The sequence below is a fragment of the Pan troglodytes genome, chromosome 8, assembly GCF_028858775.2.
Source record: "Pan troglodytes isolate AG18354 chromosome 8, NHGRI_mPanTro3-v2.0_pri, whole genome shotgun sequence".
Taxonomy (NCBI): domain Eukaryota; kingdom Metazoa; phylum Chordata; class Mammalia; order Primates; family Hominidae; genus Pan; species Pan troglodytes.
The window spans coordinates 20202965-20224699 of record NC_072406.2 but is presented as its reverse complement, the minus strand read 5'-3'; the positions used below and the strand labels follow the sequence as shown (position 1 = coordinate 20224699).

Genomic DNA, 21735 nt, shown 5'->3' with positions numbered 1-21735 from the left:
TGGATAGCTCAATGCACGTTGAATTAAATTTCAGTGCTATGTACCTGGTACATTTCCCATCTCTTCCTACTTGTTCCTGGCATGAGTTTCCAGCTTTTTCTCTCCCATTGCACAAATGAGTAACATGCTCTTTCATGAACCTTCTGTTTTTTGTTTATTTAGAGATGGGAGTCTCGATATATTGCCCAGGCTGACCATGAACTCCTGAGCTCAAATGATCCTCCCGCCTCAGCCTCCCAAGTAGCTGGGATGACAGGTGCAGGTAGGCTACCCACTGCACCTGGCATGAATCTTCAATTTTGACAAAACCTCCGAATGTTTTTTAAAAGATATTTTACCAGTATGTGAGTCACAAAATATCCCATTGATAGATACAGGTGCATTATATTCTTTTGTTTCTTCATCTCTACTTTCCTGTTGGCTGATTTAAACTTCTCTCTATGTGTGAAATAAAAGAGAACATTGAATGAATGAGAGAAACACCGTGTGGCCGTGGTGGTTTAAAAACACCATGTGAGCTGTGTCTGAGCATCGGAGCCAGGTATGGCTGCTCGATGGTTACGATTACTCCTGGTGTCTCCTGGGCCCTGACATAAAGGAGCCGGAGATTCTGTGGGAACCAGCTCTAATGTTGCTGCTTTTTCCAGCAGTCTTATTAGAAGACAAGTGGGGAACAGCAGTGCTATCGTAGGGAAAGTCTTGTCTCCATTTCTGCTTTGTGAAAAAGCACATTATTGACAAACATCGATACTTTAACTGGTTTTGGTAACAGATCATGTGTAACACGTGAGGACTTCTTCCTGAGGCAGGGCACTGCGTGTTGCAGTACCTGCGCGTGGGATGCTGAGGTTGTGTGGGGGGTGGAGGTTGCTGCTACATAGCTTCAAGGTGGGGGGAGTGTCTTACCAATGTTGCCATGGTGGATCGAGGACTGAAATGCAAGTTTCTGTTGGTGAAATATGTGTCCATCTTAGTGGTGATAATGACCTCTAGAACACGGATGGTTTTGCTACGCCGAGACCTTTATTGTTGACCTGTGTAGAGATGTACTCATTAGTCTTTTTAACTAATTAATTAATTTTTTTTTTGAGACAAAGCCTCACTCTGTTTCACAGGCTGGAGTGCAGTGGTGTGATCTCAGCTCACTGCAATCTCTGCCTCCCAGGTTCAAGCGATTCTCCTGCCTCAGCCTCCTGAGTAGCTGTAATTGCAGGTGCATGCCACCACTCCTGACTCACTTTTGTATTTTCAGTAGAGACAGGGTTTCACCATGTTGGCTAGGGTGGTCTCGAACTCCTGACCTCAAGTGATCCACCCACCTCGGTCTCCCAAAGTGCTAGGATTACAGGCATGAGCCACTGCACCTGGCCTCAGTGTACTAGAATACTTATTCCTGGTATTTTCTATTATCAACATTATGTTGCATCTTGAAAGTTATAATGAAATGGTAGTGGCACTAATAAGGTTTTTTTAAAAAAAATTAAAAATAAGTGAATATAATCAATATGATTAAACGCTCTGATTTTTTTTTTTTGATTGCTCTTAGGTAATTTTTTCTGCAGGATGAATTAAGAGAAGAGACACTTGCTCATCAGGCATGGAGAGCACTTTGTCAGCTTCCAATATGCAAGACCCTTCATCTTCACCCTTGGAAAAGTGTCTCGGCTCAGCTAATGGAAATGGAGACCTTGATTCTGGTAGGATTTTGTTTTCGAGATTCATCTGGATTTTTGATGAATTGATCAATATCTTCCTGAAAATATTCAGGAAACAATGGGGCAACATTTGTAGATCTCACATACTGTCTGGTTCCTGGGATTTGAAGTCCTATTTATAAGGATATGGCCGCTCTAAAATTTGGGTCAAGATTCTTATTTTGAATACTAGACAGAGAGGACTAGGTTATAGTGCAGCAACACATCACTTCAGAATCTCAGTGGCCTGGGCAGGAAACGTCTACAAATCACCGTAGCACGGAGTCGTTGTGCGCCATCCTGCAGGGTTTGTTGTGAGTGAGAAGAGCAGGGTTGGAGGTCTCGGACCAGCAGTCATCTGCTCTGGCTCACAAGAGACAAATGCCATTTTTGCTCAGAACCCCTTGACAGGAAGTTAGTTACATGTTTCTGCCACAGCAAGGGAGGTTAGGAAAAAGAATTCCCTCCCAAGTGCTGGAGAGAGAGAGACAGGACATCCAGATCTGCCTACGTAGTAGATGCCGATGACACAGCATCTAATATGTTGAGTACATCTGTCAGAAAAGCATACAGTGTGGAAGGAAGTGAGGTCATGCGGATTGGTGGTGAAGTGCGTCTCCCTTCCAGAAATCTGAAAAACAGAACAGCTCCCTCCTCGGACTCAAACACAGCCTTCGATTCAAATGTATGTATGTATGTATGTATGTATGTATGTATGTATGTATGTATGTATGTATGTGTGTGTTTTGAGACAGGATCTCACCTGTTGCCCAGGTTGGAGTACGGTGGTGCAATCATGGCTCACTGCAGCCTTGACCTCTTGGACCCAAGTGATCTTCCCACCTCAGCCTCCACAATAGCTGGGACTACAGGTGTGTCCCACTGTGCCTGCTGACTTTTAAATTTTTTGTGGAGATGGGGTCTCACTGTGTTGTCCAGGCTTGTCTTAAACTACTAGGCTCAAGTGATCCTCCTGCCTTAGCCTCCCAAAGTGCTGAGAGTATAAGTGTGATTCACCACACCCAGCCTTGATTGGATTTTAATTATTTAACTAATGAAGTTATAAATGCATAAATGTATCTTTTTCTAAATACTTACACAATAAAGGGTTTATTTAGAAAGGATACCTTTAAAAAAAAAAGGGTTGCATTGTTTATACATACCAGCAAATTACTTAAGGACAGTTTAGTCCTCTGAATTGTAAACATTAGCTATGGTGAATTCCTGTAAAAAATGTTGCTCATTAAGTTAGCAGATCACTTGACCATGGTCCAAAGAAGTCACCAAGTTTGTCTTCACATTTTGATGAGACTAGTCAATGACAGATTACAGGTTGCTCCATATCATTGAATTTATTAGATTAAGTTTATGAAATTACATCTTTATATGGAAGAAACCTTGGAAAACCCTCACATGAGGGAAGGCCTTACTGTGTTGAAGGGCATTAGTATCTGTTTCCAAATCGGCTCATTTGTCCCTCTTTCAGATTTTTCTACACATAAACCAGATGGGAGAAGACTTCTCCTGCAAGTAAAGCTGGATCATTTTTCCTCCCTGGAAACATGGAAATTATTTTCTGAGAAGGCATAGTTGTATAGGCTGAAAGTTCATCCTAATTATTCTACTTTATTTAAGTACAGATTTCCCTTTTTAAAAAGTCTTTCCTATGTTTGCTGAGTGAAGTTATTTTTCAAATTTTGGAGTTCCTGAGCTTTCAGGGTATTTTTGTAGTATATCATCTGCACACATCCAACGTGGATTACTGAGTTATTTCTCATGATATGTTTTGGAAACTGTTTAAACACCAACTGTGTATTGGCTTTTCATGTGCACACAGTTGCAGTGTCTCTCTCTAACTTAAGTAGTTTCTGAAACTCATTAATGATAATCTGGTGTCGGGAAAATGATTGGTACCGACATTTCATTAAGGGTGGTTCTATGGATGGCAAATGTGAGAGCGAGAATCATTATATCCTTGGCTGGGGGAGTCCATGCAGAAAACCCATGTATACTCATGTCGTGATTGGTTCCTTGCTCTTGCATCGGGGATGGCCTAAATCAAACAGGATGTTCAGATCTTTAATGGAAATACTATTTCTAAATGGCTCTAAATGATCTTAACATTTTTCAGATATTGGCTCAGATTTTTCTCCAACCCCATGTGGCTAATCTGTCCTTTCGCCTTGGGATTTCTGTATTTACTTGTGCGGTGAGGAGAGTTTTAGATGACGATACAGACTCTTTAAAGAGGACACACGTTTAAAGCAGAGTCTAAGACTTTGCAGAGGACAGTAGCTGGATTCACTTGAGAAACTCAAATCTAGTTTTGAGCATTTTCATTCTACAAGTAGCTTATTTTTTTTTTTACTAAAATCTAGTTTTGAGCATTCAAACTATTAAGTATGATTCTACAAGTAGTTTATTATTATTTTTTCCAATCTGCTAACCCACAAAATATTTCCAGTCCTGGAATCACTTGGTGAGATATTTGGTTCTGGGACCAGCTGGGACAGGTTTGGGGCTGTTGCAGAGTCTTGGTGCTGAAGGTCTTCTCCTGGGAAGCATTTTCAGATGGGATTTACTCATCCCACGTACAGGAGGAGGCAAACCCAGTGTTCTTTAGCTGGTTCTGAATTGACTTGCGATGATAGGTGTATGAGTTCAGACTGTGTGGCAGTCACAGAAAATGTTAAGTTCTTTGCATGTGTTAATTCACCTCATCCTTCCACAGCCCACTGGCATAGCTGCTTTTATTGCCCCAGTTTTACAGATGAGGAGACTGGACAACAAGGTGAAGTGACTTGAGCCGTGTGTTAGAAGCAAGATTTAATTTCCGGCATTGTGAGGCTGTGGAGTTGGTGCTCTGAAACCCTGGGGGGCACCTGCCCCTTCAAGTGCACAGATGAGTCATCAGGAAATCCCAACAGCCTCCTACCCACCCATCCATACAGTCACACCCACACTCACGCCCACCCCACAGCCACTCACACCCACACACACCCACCCCACAGCCACACACCCACACTCACACCACCCCACAGCCACACACACCCACACATACCCACCCCACAGCCACACACACCCACACTCACACCCACCCCACAGCCACACACACCCACACATACCCACCCCACAGCCACACACACCCACACTCACACCACCCCACAGCCACTCACACCCACACTCACACCACCCCACAGCCACACATACCCACACTCACACCACCCCACAGCCACACACACCCACACTCACACCCACCCCACAGCCACTCACACCCACACTCACACCACCCCACAGCCACACACACCCACACTCACACCACCCCACAGCCACACACACCCACACACACCCACCCCACAGCCACACACCCACCCCACAGCCACTCACACCCACACTCACACCACCCCACAGCCACTCACACCCACACTCACACCCACCCCACAGCCACTCCCACACTCACACCACCCCACAGCCACACACCCCCACACTCACACCACCCCACAGCCACACACACCCACACACACAGCCACCCCACAGCCACACACACCTACACACACCCACCCCACAGCCACACACACCCACACTCACACCACCCCACAGCCACACACACCCACACTCACACCCACCCCACAGCCACACACACCCACACTCACACCCACCCCACAGCCACACACACCCACACACCACCCCACAGCCACACACCCACACACACCCACCCCACAGCCACACACACCCACACTCACACCCACCCCACAGCCACACACACCCACACACACCCACCCCACAGCCACACACCCACACACACCCACCCCACAGCCACACACACCCACACACACCCACCCCACAGCCACACACACCCACACTCACACCCACCCCACAGCCACTCACACCCACACTCACACCACCCCACAGCCACACACACCCACCCCACAGCCACACACACCCACACCACCCCACAGCCACACACACCCACACACACCCACCCCACAGCCACACACACCCACACTCACACCCACCCCACAGCCACTCACACCCACCCCACAGCCACACACACCCACCCCACAGCCACTCACACCCACACTCACACCCACCCCACAGCCACTCACACCCACACTCACACCACCCCACAGCCACACACACCCACACACACCCACCCCACAGCCACACACACCCACACTCACACCCACCCCACAGCCACTCACACCCACCCCACAGCCACACACACCCACCCCACAGCCACTCACACCCACACTCACACCCACCCCACAGCCACTCACACCCACACACACCACCCCACAGCCACACACACCCACACACACCCACCCCACAGCCACACACCCACCCCACAGCCACTCACACCCACACTCACACCCACCCCACAGCCACACCCACACACACCCACCCCACAGCCACACACACCCACACACACCCACCCCACAACCACTCACACCCACACTCACACCCACCCCACAGCCACACACCCACCCCACAGCCACTCACACCCACACTCACACCCACCCCACAGCCACACACACCCACACACACCCACCCCACAGCCACACACACCCACACACACCCACCCCACAGCCACACACACCCATGCACACACCCGACCATCCACCCATCCACACATACACCCACACACACCCACACTCACACCCATCCATCCACCCATCCATACACTCAACCCACACTCACACCCACCCCACAGCCATACACACACACACTCACACCCATCCATCCACCCATCTACACATACACGCCCCCACACACTCACACCCATCTATCCACCCACCCATCCACCCATCCTTACACTCACACCCACCCCACAGCCATACACACACACCCACACTCAACCCATCCATCCACTCACACACACACCCATCCACATACACATGCACACACACACTCACACCCATCCATCCACCCATCCACACACACACTCCCACCCATTCACATACACCCCCACATTCATACCCACCTCCCCTGCACACACACATAACCCCCCCCCACACACAAAATTTTGGGGGTACAGACACAACTTAGATTCTTTGTTGTTCTTTCCTACTCTTTCCTCCCGTGCCACCTCCCCTGTGTCCCGTGATACATTACGACAGGGGTTCCCAACCCCCCGGCCACAGATTGGTACTGGTCCGTGGGCTGTTAGGAACTGGGCTGCACCACTGGAGGTGAGGGTCAGGTGAGGGAGCTGAGTTTCATCTGTATTGACAGCTGCTCCCCATTGCTCACATTACTGCCTGAGCTTCACCTCCTGTCAGATCAGCAGCGGCATTAGATTCTCATAGGAGTGTGACCCCTATTGTGAACTGCATGTGCCAGGGATCTGGGTTGCACGGTCCTTATGAGAATCTAATGCCTGATGATCTGTCACTGTCTCCCATCACCCCCAGATGGGACTGTCTAGTTGCAGGAAAACAAGCCCAGGATTCCCACTGATTCTATGTTATGGTGAGTTACAGAATTATTTCATTACATAGTACAATGTAATAATAATAGAAATAAAGTGCACAATAAATGTAATGTGCTTGAATTGTCCTGAAACCATCCTCCCATCCCCTGTATCTGTGGAAAAATTGTCTTCTACAAAACCGGTGCCTAATTGTCTTCCACAAAACCAGTCCCTGGCGCCAAAAAGGTTGGGGACCACTGTGTTACTGTCTCCCTCGCAAGTGACTACACTCAAGTGACTAAAGTTTTTCCTTGAGAAAATTATGGGATCGAAGAAAGGAAAATCAAACCCGCTTGGGTGTTTTCTTTTCTTTTTTTTTTTTTTTTGAGACGGAGTCTCGCTCTGTCTCCCAGGCTGGAGTGCAATGGTGCGATCTCGGCTCACTGCAACCTCCGACTCCCTGGTTCAAGTGATCCTCCTGCCTCAGCCTCCCAAGTAGCTGGGACTACAGGTGCCCACCACCATGCCCGGCTAATTTTTGTATTTTTAGTAGAGATGGGGTTTCACCATGTTGGCCAGGATGGTCTCATTCTCCTGACCTCGTGATTTGCCCGCCTCAGCCTCCCAAAGTGCTGGGATTACAGGTGTGAGCCACCGCACTTGGCCGGGTGTTTTCTCTTATGTTTGTTTTTTTTTTTTTTTGCCACTGTCCACCCTGAGATGCTATGAGGCTATGATTCCTTGCAGTGATGCCCCCATGAAAGGAAGACTTCAGCTGGCCTCAGTCTCATTACCAGGCTTTTTTTTTTTTTTTTTTTTTTTTTTTTTGTGGGAGGGCCTTTTTTTTTTTTTTTTTTTTTTGAGACGGAGTCTTGCTCTGTCACCCAGGCTGCAGTGCAGTGGTGTGATCTCCGCTCACTTTAAGCTCCGCCTCCCGGGTTCACGCCATTCTCCTGCCTCAGCCTCTGCAGTAGCTGGGATTACAGGTGCCCGCCACCACGCCTGGCTAATTTTTTGTGTTTTTAGTAGAGACAGGGTTTCACCATGTCAGCCAGGATGGTCTCGATCTCCTGACCTTGTGATCCGCCCACCTCAGCCTCCCAAAGTGCCGGGACTGCAGGGTGGGGGGGCCTTTTTCTAAGGAAAGCTCAAATCACAGTTGAGATCAATAACCGACACCCAAGTCCTGTAAATGAAATAGGCACAATATAAAATTACTCTTTCTCCCAGGAACACTGAATATGTGATTAGAATAAGCCCAGGGAGAGGAAATAGCTCAGGATCTGCTGCCTCCCCAGCAGACACCATAGACAGCATCATCCCAGGGGACACCAAGAAGGAAGTGCGCTGAAATTCCAATGCTGGGATTCCAGGCGTTGTCAGTTGCTGTGATAAAAGCAAGCAGAACAATATGCTGACACAGTGTTCAGTAGATTCCTTGACATTCTTTTTACAGGCTTGCGACATGAAATTTCCTGATGAAGTCTATAGATAAAGTGGTGTTGCACATTTAGACAGGGTGAGCCTCACTGGAGAGAATTATGCTGAAAATGTGAGCTTGATTCTTCTTCTTGGCATTTGGTATTAACTGGAGAACCACAGGCTCTTCTATTTGGGAAGGAAAGGAATCAACATTTTTCTTAGAAAAATTCAGGCCTCACTCTTCATGCTGGGAACTGGTCCTGTGTGACTCAATGGTATTCCCTTTTTTCCTTAACCCTCCTTTGAATAGCTGTGGCTTCCCCTGGCTAGGTGATTTGTGTGTGTGTGTGTGTGTGTGTGTGTGTGTGTGTGTGGTTTTTTCTTTTCTCCTAGAGTAACTCTGGCCATCGGGTAGTTGGATGAGTCAGGAGGACCTTTGTGCCGTGAGGACTGTCCCTGCCTGTGGGGTGGCTCTGCAGTTGTGAGCTCAGATTCTAGGCAGGTGGCCACGGTTCCTTTCTGAGTTGTTTGCACAGATGCTTCCAATGAATATACTCTTGGTGGAACTAATTTCTAAATCTTAGGATAGTACGAAATGACTATCAGTATTTACAAGAAGAAAGACTTAATGTCTTCTTTCTGTCTCTTTCCACATTAAAAAAAAAATCTAGCATCTAAGAAGGTGCTCAGTAAGCATTCACCCTGAATCTGCCAATTCCCGGTTCCTTTATTGGTGTAGTGGGCACAGGCTTTAATATTCAGCCTTGTAAAGTCAGCCTTGTTTCAGATTGTAAAATTGTACAAACCCAAGATTTTATTCCTGAAACAAAGATGTATGGGCCGTTTGTTTATTCCATTTTTCACTCTCATGTCACTTACACTCCAGCTTCTAGTAAGGTATAGTGAGGTATTCTTTTTATGTTTCTTATGAAATATTCTTGCCTCATAAATAGCTTTCTGTTTTCTAAAACTGGATCGCTGCTAATGAACACTGTTTTCTTTTAAATTGTGAAATTTTCTTCGTAGCTTTTCCTAGTCGGTTTTCATGACATCATGGGGAAATACTTCCCACTGGGTCATTTACATGGAGGGAGATTGTCAGAATTTCCTTGATAAAATGTTTATGGGTTTAAGAGGTTTATGAATCAGCTATAAATATTTGCTCTGGGTTTATGAGACCTCTCCCCATAAACATTTTGTGTGTTTTTCTATTGCTCATTGAAATGTCTTTGGAGAATCAGCTCCTTGGGGCACATAGGCCTGGGGAAGGGTTGTACGTGACCCATTTTAAAAGGCTGTATTGTGAATAACCGTAAATTTTGTGCTTGACTTTGTTATAACGCACAGTTCAAGTCATCAGTGCTGGGCATGAAGGTTTGAGTTTTTCAAAAATCCCATTCTGGGTCTGACTTTTGGTTACCTTTTTAAGTGTTTTCTTTAGACCAGCAGAGAGTGACTGAGCTTAGTGTTCTACTGATTCCTGCAGGGGAGACACAGTGGCACCCTCTGACCTCCTGGTTAACTTGACTGAATGAAACCATGTGCGCTGAAGTCTGTAGAACCCTGTATATTGGGAAATGTAGTTGTAATGAATTAAAATTTGACGGAAGCAAAACTTTTGGTAAAATTCTAATAGTATAGATTAGAATTGTTTGGAGAATAAAGAACTGCAACCAGCGGTCTCAGTGTTGAGGTTGAAAATTGGAGGCTCTGGTCTCCCCTGATCTGAAGTGATAGAATCTTCGAATCTTTGTGGGTAATGGGATGGGTCACTAATGCCTCTCATCCCAGGTGCTGGTGACTGCAGGCAGTTTCTGAGGTTCCGCCTCAATGTGCGTGTTTCCTTTTTTTTGTTTTGTTTTGTTTTGTTGAGATGGAGTCTTGCTCTGTGACCCAGTCTAGAGTGTAGTGGCACCATCTCAGCTCACTGCAGCCTCCACATCCTGGGTTCAAGTGATTCTCCTGCCCCAGCCTCCTGAGTAACTGAGATTATAGGTGCATGCCACCACCCCTGGCTAATTGGTGTATTTTTAGTAGAGACGGGTTTCACCATGTTCACCAGGCTGGTCTTGAACTCTTGACCTCAAGTGATCCACCTTCCTTGCCCTCCCAAAGTGCTGGGATTACAGGATGAGCCACTGCGCCCAGCCTCGATTTGCATGTTTCTGATTTGCAGGAAGGAGTCACCCAGGACAACTTGTCCCGTTTTTCAGCAGCTATCATTCTCGGAGTCCTACGTAGAACCTTGTGCCTCCTTCGGCCCAGGACTGAGTTTCATGCCGATGTCTTCTTCCCAGGTGCTCTTCTTCTTCCTCACACACAGGTTCTGGGAGCTCAGTCCACTCTTCTCCTCTTCGCAGGTGGCCACGGCTTCCTGTGTCTTCCCTTTTCCTGCTTTTTTGGCTGTAGACTGTTTCAGGGTTCACCAACATGGAGAGACAGACTCATCACTTTGAAACCTCCCTAGGATTCTGCAGGAGACACGGGTGGTGGCAGTGGTGGTTTCTGGTGCATGATACAGGTGGGAGAAGGAGGGGGAAAGTACTTCATAAGAGCTCCAGCTTTGGACTCCTGACCCTGATGCTGGACAACAGTGGCTCAGGGTGATTCCCTGTCCTTTCTGAGCTCTCAAGATTGCCCCTGTGAGTATGCATCCATCATCGTTCTTGGGAGGATTGTGAGGCAATACCTGTAAACCACTGTTTCATTCTGTTTCGTGTTCCTATAACAGAATACCCGAGTCTGCATAATTTATAAAGAAAAGGTTTATTCAACTCCCGATTCTGGTGGCTGCGAAGTCTATGACGGGCAGCTGCATCTGGTGAGGGCCTCAGGCTGTTCCCGCTCTTGGCAGAAAGAGGAAGGGGAGCAGGTGTGTGCAGAGAGATCACATGGAAAGAGGAAGCAAGAGACTAACCAGGGTCTTAACAACCCACTCTCGAGGGAAGTCATCCATTCCTTCGAGAGCCAGAACTCACCCCTGAGGGAGGACATTAATCTATTCATGAGGGATCTGCCCCCACGACCCAGATAGCCCCTGCTAGACCTCAGCTTCCAGCCCTGCCACATTGGGAATCAGATTGCAACATGACTTTTGGTGGGGACAGACCACATTCAAATCATAGCAAGCCTTGTAGCACAGAAGTGACACTTGAACACAGCAGAGCTCTTAGGATGTTCCCGGGAGGGCGGTGGCTGCTTTGTAGAGCTGGAAGTTACTGACACAGGCTAGGGCAGGCAGGGGGCTGCAGGAGGGTCTGGTTCAAGCTGAGGCCAGACAAGGAGGATGGAAAGAAGCTCTGGACTTTCTCTGCAGCAAGTTTGCTATCCTTAGATCAGGACGTTGGGGCAGAGCAATAGTGCTGAGCTGACGCCTCTGACTAGTGCATCGGAAAGCAAATTTGGTAAGAGGTGCCCAGTGCCATTGGGAGGCAGGGGATTGTCACCAGAGCCATCAGGTGCCACCCTGAGGTGTTTTCCAGGAGACGACTGCTTTCTCTCTAGTTCACTTCACTGTGTCTGTGACGCTCTAAACTTCTTGGTGTCATCCATTCTTCACTGGAGGCTGCAGGACCTGTTGACTTATTTTTTCAGGAAGTGCATTTCTGTTTGAAGGGCTTCAATCCATGGGTGGGACAGAATGTTAGAGCACCACCAAGGAAAGGTTTTCTCTCCTGATGGCTTTTTCTTTTTTGGATGTTTGACTGTAAGTCATTTTATTGAAGCAAAAGTTGAGGAGGCCATTCTAAGCAACTTGGGCTTAGAAGGCAAAATTTAAAATAGCCTTTCAATTCAGCTCTTCTGACTTTACAAAAATGATCCTCTTCCCTCAATTTCTGAGAGTACACCAAGTATTAAGAGAGACTTACTTTTCCTACTTATAATTCAAAAATTGCAAGAAGGCCGGGCGTGGTGGCTCACGCCTGTAATCCCAGCACTTTGGGAGGCTGAGGAGGGAGGATCACCTGAGGTCAGGAATTCGAGACCAGTCTGCCCAACATGGCGAAACCCCATCTCTACTAAAATTAGCCGGGCGTGGTGGTGCAAGCTTGTAATCCCAGCTACTCGGGAGGCTGAGGCAGGAGAATCACTTGAACCTGGGGGGGTGGAGGTTGTAGTGAGCTGAGATTGCGCCACTGCACTCCAGCCTGGATGACAGAGCAAGACTCCATCTCAAAAAAAAAAAAAAAAAAAAAAATTACAGGTAGACAAAAAGTAGTGATAGTCTCCAAAAGAAGGCATTCTTATTCGGCCCCATGTCCCCTGGCCCATCTGATAGGATCGGATATCAGTTCTGTACCAGCCACAAGATGGAAAGCAGTATTTACTCTTGGCCAGTGACACAGGCTCTTGTTTCTAGAAGATAAATGGATTGAGCATCAGCATCCATTGGACATTATTGCAGGAAGATCATCTAAACTTTTGGAACTCTCGTGTGCATTTTGGACAGCTCTTTCTGTTGTATGTTCTTATCATGGCCTTGCCAATTGGTTCAAATGATGTTTACAGCTTATTATTTCCATTTAAAATGACGCCATCACATTTATGCCGTGTATATGTTAAAATGCATTATTTGATGCTTTTTGACTATACAAGTTTTATCGTATATGTAGCCTTAAATGTTTGGGGAATTGCTTGATTTCCTTCAAGCCTGGGTGTGTGGATTTGTGAAATTCAAATAGTTATGATTTTGGCCGGGCATGGTGGCTCATGTCTGTAATCCTAGCACTTTGGGAGGCTGAGGCAGGTGGATCACCTGAGGTTCAGAGTTCGACACCAGCCTGGCCAACGTGTAGTGAAACTCTGTCTCTACTAAAAAATACAAAAATTTGTTGGGCATGGTGATGCACGCCTTTAGTCCCAGCTACTTAGGAAGCTGAGGCAGGAGAATTGCTTGAACCCAGGAGGTGGAGGTTGTAGTGAGCCGAGATTGCACCACTGCACTCCAGCCTGGGTGACAGAGCAAGACTCTGTCTCTCAAAAAAACAAAACAAAAAACAAAATACCCCCCCACAAATAGTTACGATTTTAAGAGCCATGTTGTGCATTTGATTGTATTTCTCTTTATTCCTTGTGATTGGAGAAACACATGCACTGTTGGTTTCTGCCGGAGTGTCGGGCCCCAACAGCTGTGTCCCAGCAGTAGATAGGAGTTGGGAGCCTTGGACTGGCCAGGCATCGGGAGTGTCAGGCAGCTTGTTGGTTTGTGTTGTTGACTGGCTGGGTGGCCCCACACACTCGAGCAATTCTTTGGGGCCTCATTTTCTCTTTTTCCCCTTAAAATGATGCCAGAGTCAGTGCTTTATCTTTATAACAATTAGTGCTGTTCTCTGTATACATCACAGCCTACATCACAGCCCTTGTTCAGCGCACGATGGGTTCCTTCGCCTTGTCCTCCAGCCTCCCTGCAGGCTGGGATGTCTACTGCAGCTAATTTCAAACTAATACACGAACATGTAGCAAATATGCGTTGGAACATGTCTCATGTTATTTACCCCAGAGAACCCAGTGTTACTCTTGATTTCATCAGTGCAGTCAAAGCGGAACGTCCCATGTTTTCCTTTCTTTAGTCAACACTTCTAAAATCAGCAGACTGAAGCTTTGCAAAAAATTCAGCAATATCCTTCTAAACTGTGGAATTAGCTTGTGTCTTGTATGAAGGATTTTCTGGTCTCAGTTGCAGGCCAGCACCTTTCTGTCCTCCACTCCAGTATTGATATTCTGTTCTTCTATTTTTCAACAGAAGAAGGCTCAAGCTTGGAGGAAACTGGCTTTAACTGGGGAGAATATTTGGAAGAGACAGGAGCAAGTGCCGCTCCCCACACATCATTCAAACACGTATGTAAAGCAGCTTGTGTCTTCTCTGTGTCTAGAAAGTGGGAAGGGAAGGAATCTATAGGGAGAAGCCAGAGAACTCAATGGAAGAAGGGCAGAGGAAAGAGGGAAATTCGTGGCCAGGCATGGTGGCTCACACCTGTAATCCCAGCACTTTGGGAGGCTGAGGCTGAGACTGGCAAATCACTTGTGTTGAGGAGTTCGAGACCAGCCTGGGAAACATGGCTAAATCCCATCCCTACAAAAAATATAAAAATTAGCTGGGTGTGGTGGTGCACGCCTGTAGTCCCAGCTACTTGGGGGGCTGAGGTGGGGAGGGTCACTTGAGCCCAGGAGGTGGAGATTGCAGTGAGCCAAGATTGCACCACTGCACTCCAGCCTGGGTGATAGAGTGAAACCCTGTCTCAAACAAAAAGGCAAGACGGAAATTCAGCCAAGATTTCTTAGGAAGAAGGAGGAGACCTGGAAGTTAGCTTGGTTTCCCTGGATAGCTACAGGGAATATAGACCACAGGTAGGGTCAGCTTGAGTAAGTAAAGAGCTGGAAAACTAAACCAGTAGGTGTAATGTATTCTTAGTAGGTGTAATGGCTATATGTTTTCAGCTTCAATTAATATTTTGATTTTGAAAAAGCTCATAAAAGATTTCCAGCCATTTGTTGGCAGATGAGTCAGATTAGAGGAACTAACCATAAATATGATGGAAACATTTGGATCCAACCAAAAAAACCACTCTCATCAATAATGTTTCTTTGGATAATGCAAATAGCATGTCTAGCACTGGGCAAGTCCCAGAAAATTTTTAAAAAGTCAGTTTTTATCAGGTTTTCGCTTTGGTGTAAGATACTGGTAATGTATAATATCATTAGCAGGGAAAAGTCTAACTCACCTGGGTCCTAAGAAGTTGGGTCCTGGAAATTTAGTCTTTAATTTTTGTTTTAATAGAAATAGAAATGGAGATTTAACTCTGAGAAACATTTTTCACTTTGTCCATGCAGGGCAAAGATTCAGCCTGAGTTTCATCAATAAATCGGGGCACTTTCTTAACCTGTTCTTCCTTTTGGCTCCTTGGCTGAATGAAGAAGCCAGAACTTTGATTCCTTATTTTTATTTATTTATTTTCTGTTAGCCAAGTCTCGCCATGTTGCCTGAGTTGGCCTCGAACTCCAGGCTCAAGCTATCCTCCTACTTCAGCCTCTCGAGTAGCTGAGATTACAGGCATGCATCACCATGCCCGATTTGATTCCTTATTTTAATACAACATTTTATTCTTTTTAGAGGTGAAGTGTTCTTTCCAAAAGGAATTTAAGATTTTTATTAAATTTCTGTGACCCTGAAAAGGTAGATCATGTTTCCATTTCTCTTCATACTCATCATGCTATATTTACTAGTTTATTATGAACGTGATTGTGGCTGTTTAGTAAAACCAAGAGCTAAATATTAAAACATAGCAAAGCTTTCAAGCATATGATGTGGTTATGGTCCCGCAAAAGCCATTGTAACATTTACATCTTAAGATGCTGAGATGATTTGGCAGTTGCCTTAGGCAGTTTAGGAAAGAGACATTGATCATAATTTTTCCTTTCTTTCTGTACTGAGAAGTTATCAATTTCTCTCTGTATGGAGTCACTCCTATTTTCTTTGATTCAGTCAATCCTCCCACCTCCCTTTTAATCACAATATAGTGTCCTGGAGGCCAGAGCTGGAGGCTGTCCTTCAGGCTGCAGAAGTCCCCAGGTCCGTTTGCCAGGTTTAAAGGAAAAGTAGCCTCAGACCCATGCAAGTGTGATTGATAAGTCTGTCATCTCCTTTCAGCAGTGGCCACTTGCGGACAGCAGATAAATCAGCTTTGCAATGTTAAGACCCACCAGGCTGGAAAGCTTTTTCTGGGATTGAGGGCTGGTAGATATCAATAGACTATCACCCTTAATTAAAAAACAACTCCATTTTCTAGGGCCATGTTGTTCATGGAATAGCCCCTATCATGTGGTCCTTGTGAGTCCTTGAAAAGCGTGTAGTCCACATTCAGATGTGCTGTGAGTGTAGAATACACACCAGGTTTTAGAGGCTTTATTCAAAAAGAAGACAGTTGGTTGTTTCATTAATGTTTTTTATGTTGATTACATGTTGAGGTGATAATGTTTTGGATATATTGGGTTAAAATATATTGTTAGAATTAGCATTACGTTTGTGGCTTCCATAGTGTATTACTTAGATAAATACATGCCTGTTTTAGAGCAACAGGAATATTGTTTGTAAGTGCCATATTTTTTAGTGGTTTTTGTCATCTTCTGGATGTATTGTGTCTAGTGTAGTCATGGGTTTTCTCTATTTCTGATTCCTTAAGGTTGAAATCAGCATTCAGAGCAACTTCCAGCCAGGAATGAAATTGGAAGTGGCTAATAAGAACAACCCGGACACGTACTGGGTGGCCACGATCATTACCACGTGCGGGCAGCTGCTGCTTCTGCGCTACTGCGGTTACGGGGAGGACCGCAGGGCTGACTTCTGGTGTGACGTAGTCATCGCGGATTTGCACCCCGTGGGGTGGTGCACACAGAACAACAAGGTGTTGATGCCGCCGGATGGTGAGCCCCTGTTTCAAAGGCTTCGATTTACGAGCCGCCATCCTTCATGACGCCTGTAATTTTGCAAGGAGCAGAGTGAACCTTGCGTAGAATCCCTAATGGTCTTAGTGCAAAGGTCTCACAGTTCTTTCAGAGTGGTTTCTCAGGTTTCCTTAGCTGGAGGGAGATCAGTGCATTTTCAGATGTCAGAGCTGGTGCTGACAATGGAGCCAAACTTGGCTTTTCAGAACTGAAAGTATGCCTAATCCTTAAATTCCTTTTGGAGGGTAAGAAAGGAAGGCTGAAAGGACATCAGGAATTGGAGGGTAAGAAAGGAAGGCTGAAAGGACATCAGGAATTGGAGGGTAAGAAAGGAAGGCTGAAAGGACATCAGGAATTGAGGTCTTGTGTTTGGTGACTGGCCATGTTGCTTTTCTTCTGCTTTAGCAAGTGGACATTTGAACAGTAACAGAGCGTCTTAAGCAGGCTTCTCTAATAACTTTTCATCTGTCTTGTTGGGAGACTGTCAGGGTGTCAAGCTTTTAGAAAACCATACAGCACATGTGCCCTAAAACTTAAAGTATAATTTAAAAAAAAAAATTAAGAAAGAAAGAAAACCATACAGATGAGAGAAATGACATTGGTCTCAAGGGAGTGGTCAAAGCCCATATAGATATGATCAATTTAGTTGCTACAAAGCCACTATTCTCTCCGGGGGCAGTTTTACCCCCCAGGGGACGCCTGGCAATATCTGGAGGCATTTTTGGTCAGGGCCATGGGAGCTGCTACTACCATTTAGTGGGTGGAGGCCAGCGATGATGCTAAACCCCCGCAATGCACAGGACAGCCCCATAACCAATCATTACCAGGCTCAGCCTGCCAGCAGTGCTGAGGGGGAGAAAGCCTGCTGGAAAAGAATGAGCTGGACATGATAAATGCATTGAAGGAATTCTTCTGATCCCCTAAGTGAGAAAACTGAGGGCAGCTAATTACGTGAATCTCTACACCCCACTCTCTGTGTTTTATTGTATGATAATGGCAGCAGCGATACTTGCAGGCTCTTGATGCCACCTTGCAAATGTGTGTGGTGTCCTCTTCGTGGCTAGCTGCCTATTTTCATCTTGAAGTGACGTGTAAACTTGGAGAGGTGAAATCCCCAGATTCATTCTGTTTGTGGTATTAGCAGTTGCCTTACTTAGCCTTTCACGGTATCGGAGCTCTATCTTTTTTTTTTTTTTTTGGTTATGATATATTGTTTTTCTGATTATTTGGAATAGCCTGTGGTTTTTTAATTACCCTTTGTTAGGTGTAATTGATAGCCTGCTAAGAAGGGGGTCATAAAATGGCTGCAGTTAAGAGTTGCATTTATGTGACATTTGTCAGGATCGAACCCATTGCCATGGCGTTAGCTGACATTTTGACCCTTTATTGTCTCCAAAGACAGAGGAAAAGGGTCTTCTTTCTTTCTTTCCTGCATTGGGTCTTTGCACCTGCTCTTTCCTATGCTGAGAACCTCCTTCCTTTCCACGTCCTCCTCCTGCTCCAGCTGTCAGCATAGCTCCCTCTTCCACCTGCACCAAGGTTGACACTGTCTGTGCTTGTAGGCCAGGTCACACCCTATCTGCACCACGTGGCTGCCTACGCCTTCAGTGTTCATCACGGTTGCAGTTGTACTATCTTTTCTTTTCTTTTCTTTTTTAAGATCTAATTGACGTGCCATAAAATTCACCACTTTAAAGTGTACAGTTCAGTGATTTTTTAGTATATTCACAAAGTTGTGCAACCATTATTACTATCTAATTCCAGAACATTTTTTTTATCACCTCCAAGGTCACTCCCCATTCTCCCCCTCCCCGGAAAACCCTTGGCAAACACTAATGCACTTTCTGTTTCTGTAGATTTTCCTATTCTGGGCACTTTACATGCATGGAATCCTATGCTGTGTGGCCTTTTGTGTTTGGTTTATTCTCTTAAGCATGGTGTCCTCAGGGCTCATCCCCATGGTAGCTTGTGTCAGAATTTCTTTCCTTTTTAAGGCTGAATCATATTCTCTGGCATGGATTGATCATATTTTGTTCTCCCTTCATCAGTGGGTGGACATTTAGTGGCAGCTGTACTTCCACTTGGGTGGTTCTTTGAATGGAGTACACTTTATCCCCCCAGACAGTAAGCTGCATGGTGTGAACCCACTCATCTGTGTACACCAGCTCTAGCACGTGCTGCCTGTGCTTGAGGAATTCTCAGTAAAGGTTCACTGAGTAATCGAGTGATTTACTGAAGAAGGTAAAAGTACGGCTTACATGGTCGTCTGAAATAGCAAGGAAAAGAACAGTCATTGTTACGAAAGGAGGAAGCACGTGCGCTCTCCTTCACCTTTCCTCCTTGAGCTGCCAGTAGTGCTGTGTGCACCTTCTCTCTGGACGTGCGAGCCTGGATTTCCAGCCTCTCTATTCAGGTGAGTGCTGGAGAATGGCTGTTATTAAGTCAGGTTTTATTTTTAGTTCCCACTCCAGCTCTGCGTACGCAAATCGCAGGGTCAGGAGGCACACCCTGGGAGGCACAGTGCATGCTCATGCTTTTGGTAATATCTGATTCACTCAGCCCCAGACCCAGCCTAAACAGGTCCTGAGTGAGATTGTTAGATTTGCCTTTGAATTAAAACCTCCACTGAGGTGAGAAGCTGTGGTGTAACGTTTGATTAATTTACCTATGATTTCTGATTCGTCGTGAAATAAATCAGCCTTGATGGAGGAATTGTACTGATGGAATATTGAGGAAATGCCAGGTCTAGTTAGAGATTTAGAGACCTTCCCCATCCCCAACTCTGCACGCAGGTGCCACACATTTGTGCCCCCTCACACTCAGGGGAGTTGCGTTCATGCCGGGGGCCGTGTACACACTTGGGGGCATCAAGAGAAGGGCACACAGAGGGGGCACATAGAGTGGGTGGGAGCCTCAGGCCCCATCCTTGTTGCCGACGGTTTTACCATCACATTCATGACTCACTCTTCAAGTTTAACACTTGAATCTTGAAAGACCCTTGGAAAGGATGTAAGATGGTTTCATTTTGTAATAGCTTCTCTAGTGAATAGTTTTAGAGACAAGTTCTGGGGTCTTGAATCTGAATTCTCTAAGAGCTAATGGGTTCATTTGGTAAAAATGTATGCTGTTGCTTGAGAAAGAGGGCAGAGTTTATTAATCAATTCTTCCTTCTCCCTCAGAAGACAAATGTGGCAGCAGTCACACACACTCTCAGAAACACCATCAAATTTGTATCCTACTGACTTTGCCACAGTCACACTTAAAATGACAAGTTCAAAAAGAAAAATGAGAACACCCTGGAAAAAGGGAAACCATAAATGTGATGGAAATACTTAAAGTCTTTTCAATTGTTAACAACTTATGCTAATTTGAGGAATTCTTCAGTGATATTTTTTAAAGAACTCAAAAACATTTAGTGGGTAATCAATATGACTTGGAAATCTTTAATATGGAGAGCAGAGTCAGGAAATAGCAGGTTCATGGGGCAAGAAGTTTTATTGATCGCTGTAGGACAGAATAATTATTGCTTTGTAGCCAGAGGCGGCAGTTGTTCCGGAGGGAATAGTAGAATCTATTTTTTAAACAAGGATTCTTGTTCGTGTGGTTTTTTTTCTGTCTTAGAGACCTGATATCATTGTAAATTCTGCAACCATACCTGGTCGATCTTTGCTGTGGTTAAACTTGAAAGGCACCGCAGAATATGAACAGGAGTTACAGCGATCCAGGGTGTATGATGTTTCTGTTTGGGAGGCTTCTTGGTGAGAGGGAGATTTTCTTACTGATTCCAGGAGTCAGAGTGGTATAAAGGGAGGGGCCTGTGGTTGCAGCCCAAGATCTGAATTCTTATCTTGCCTTTGCCATTAACTTAGCTCCATGGGTGAGTCCCCTTCTTGGGGTTCTCATCTTTGCATGAGGGGGGTATTAGTCTGTTCTCACACTGCTAATAAAGACATACCTGAGACTGGTAATTTATAAAGAAAAAGAGGTTTAGGCAGGGTGCGGTGGCTCACGCCTGTAATCATGGCACTTTGGGAGGCCGATGCGGGCAGATCATGAGGTCAGGCGTTCGAGACAAGCCTGGCCAACATGGTGAAACTCCATCTCTACTAAAAATACAAAATTAGCTGGGCATGGTGGTACATGCCTGTAATCCCAGCTACTCGGCAGGCTGAGGCAGGAGAATTGTTTGAACCCGGGAGGCAAAGGTTGCCATGAGCCGAGATCGCGCCACTGCACTCCAGCCTGGGCAACAGGGCGAGACTCCATCTAAAAAAAAAAAAAAGAGGAAGTTTAATGGAGTCACAGTTCCACATGGCTGGGGAGGCCTCACAGTCATGGTAGAAGGCAAATTAGAAATGAGGAGCAAAGGCACATCTTACATGGCGGCAGGCAAGAGAGCGTGTGCAGGGGATCTTCCCTTTATAAAACCATCAGATCTTGTGAGACTTACTATCATGAGAATAGCGTGGGAAAAACCCGCCCCATGATTCTGTTGCCACCCACTGGGTCCCTCCCACAACACGTGGGGAATTATGGGAGCTACAAATCAAGATGAGATTTGGGTGGGGACACTGCCAAACCATATCAAGGGGGTTGTGGTATAGAATCTCTAAAGAGCTTTCTAGTCTGAAATGTCTAGGTTTGTGACCCTTGTGAAGGAAGAAAGGAAGGAGGGTTTGGGTGCTAGTTTTCCTATGTAGTGCACGAGGAATGGAGTTTAGTTTGGAGTTAAGATCCATGGACGTCTAGCCCAGGAATCTGTCCAAA

The 21735-nt window shown here is 45.8% G+C and overlaps 1 protein-coding gene across 9 annotated transcripts in view; it reads left to right on the top strand.

The window, feature by feature from the left end:
- Positions 1-21735, top strand: part of SFMBT2 (Scm like with four mbt domains 2) — a 254614-nt gene that overhangs the window by 28044 nt on the left and 204835 nt on the right. For 6 of the 9 annotated variants that reach the window (XM_063780421.1, XM_063780426.1, XM_063780425.1 and 3 more), the window contains exons 2-4: positions 1547-1697; positions 14270-14364; positions 16707-16947. In XM_063780421.1, coding sequence (XP_063636491.1) covers positions 1598-1697; positions 14270-14364; positions 16707-16947 — 436 coding nt within the window. In that variant the 5' untranslated portion in view covers positions 1547-1597. Of the gene's footprint in view, positions 1-1546; positions 1698-2318; positions 2380-14269; positions 14365-16706; positions 16948-19089; positions 19382-21735 lie in introns of those variants that run through there. The other 3 variants (XM_063780429.1, XM_063780428.1, XM_024346182.3) reach the window with 2 other exon arrangements.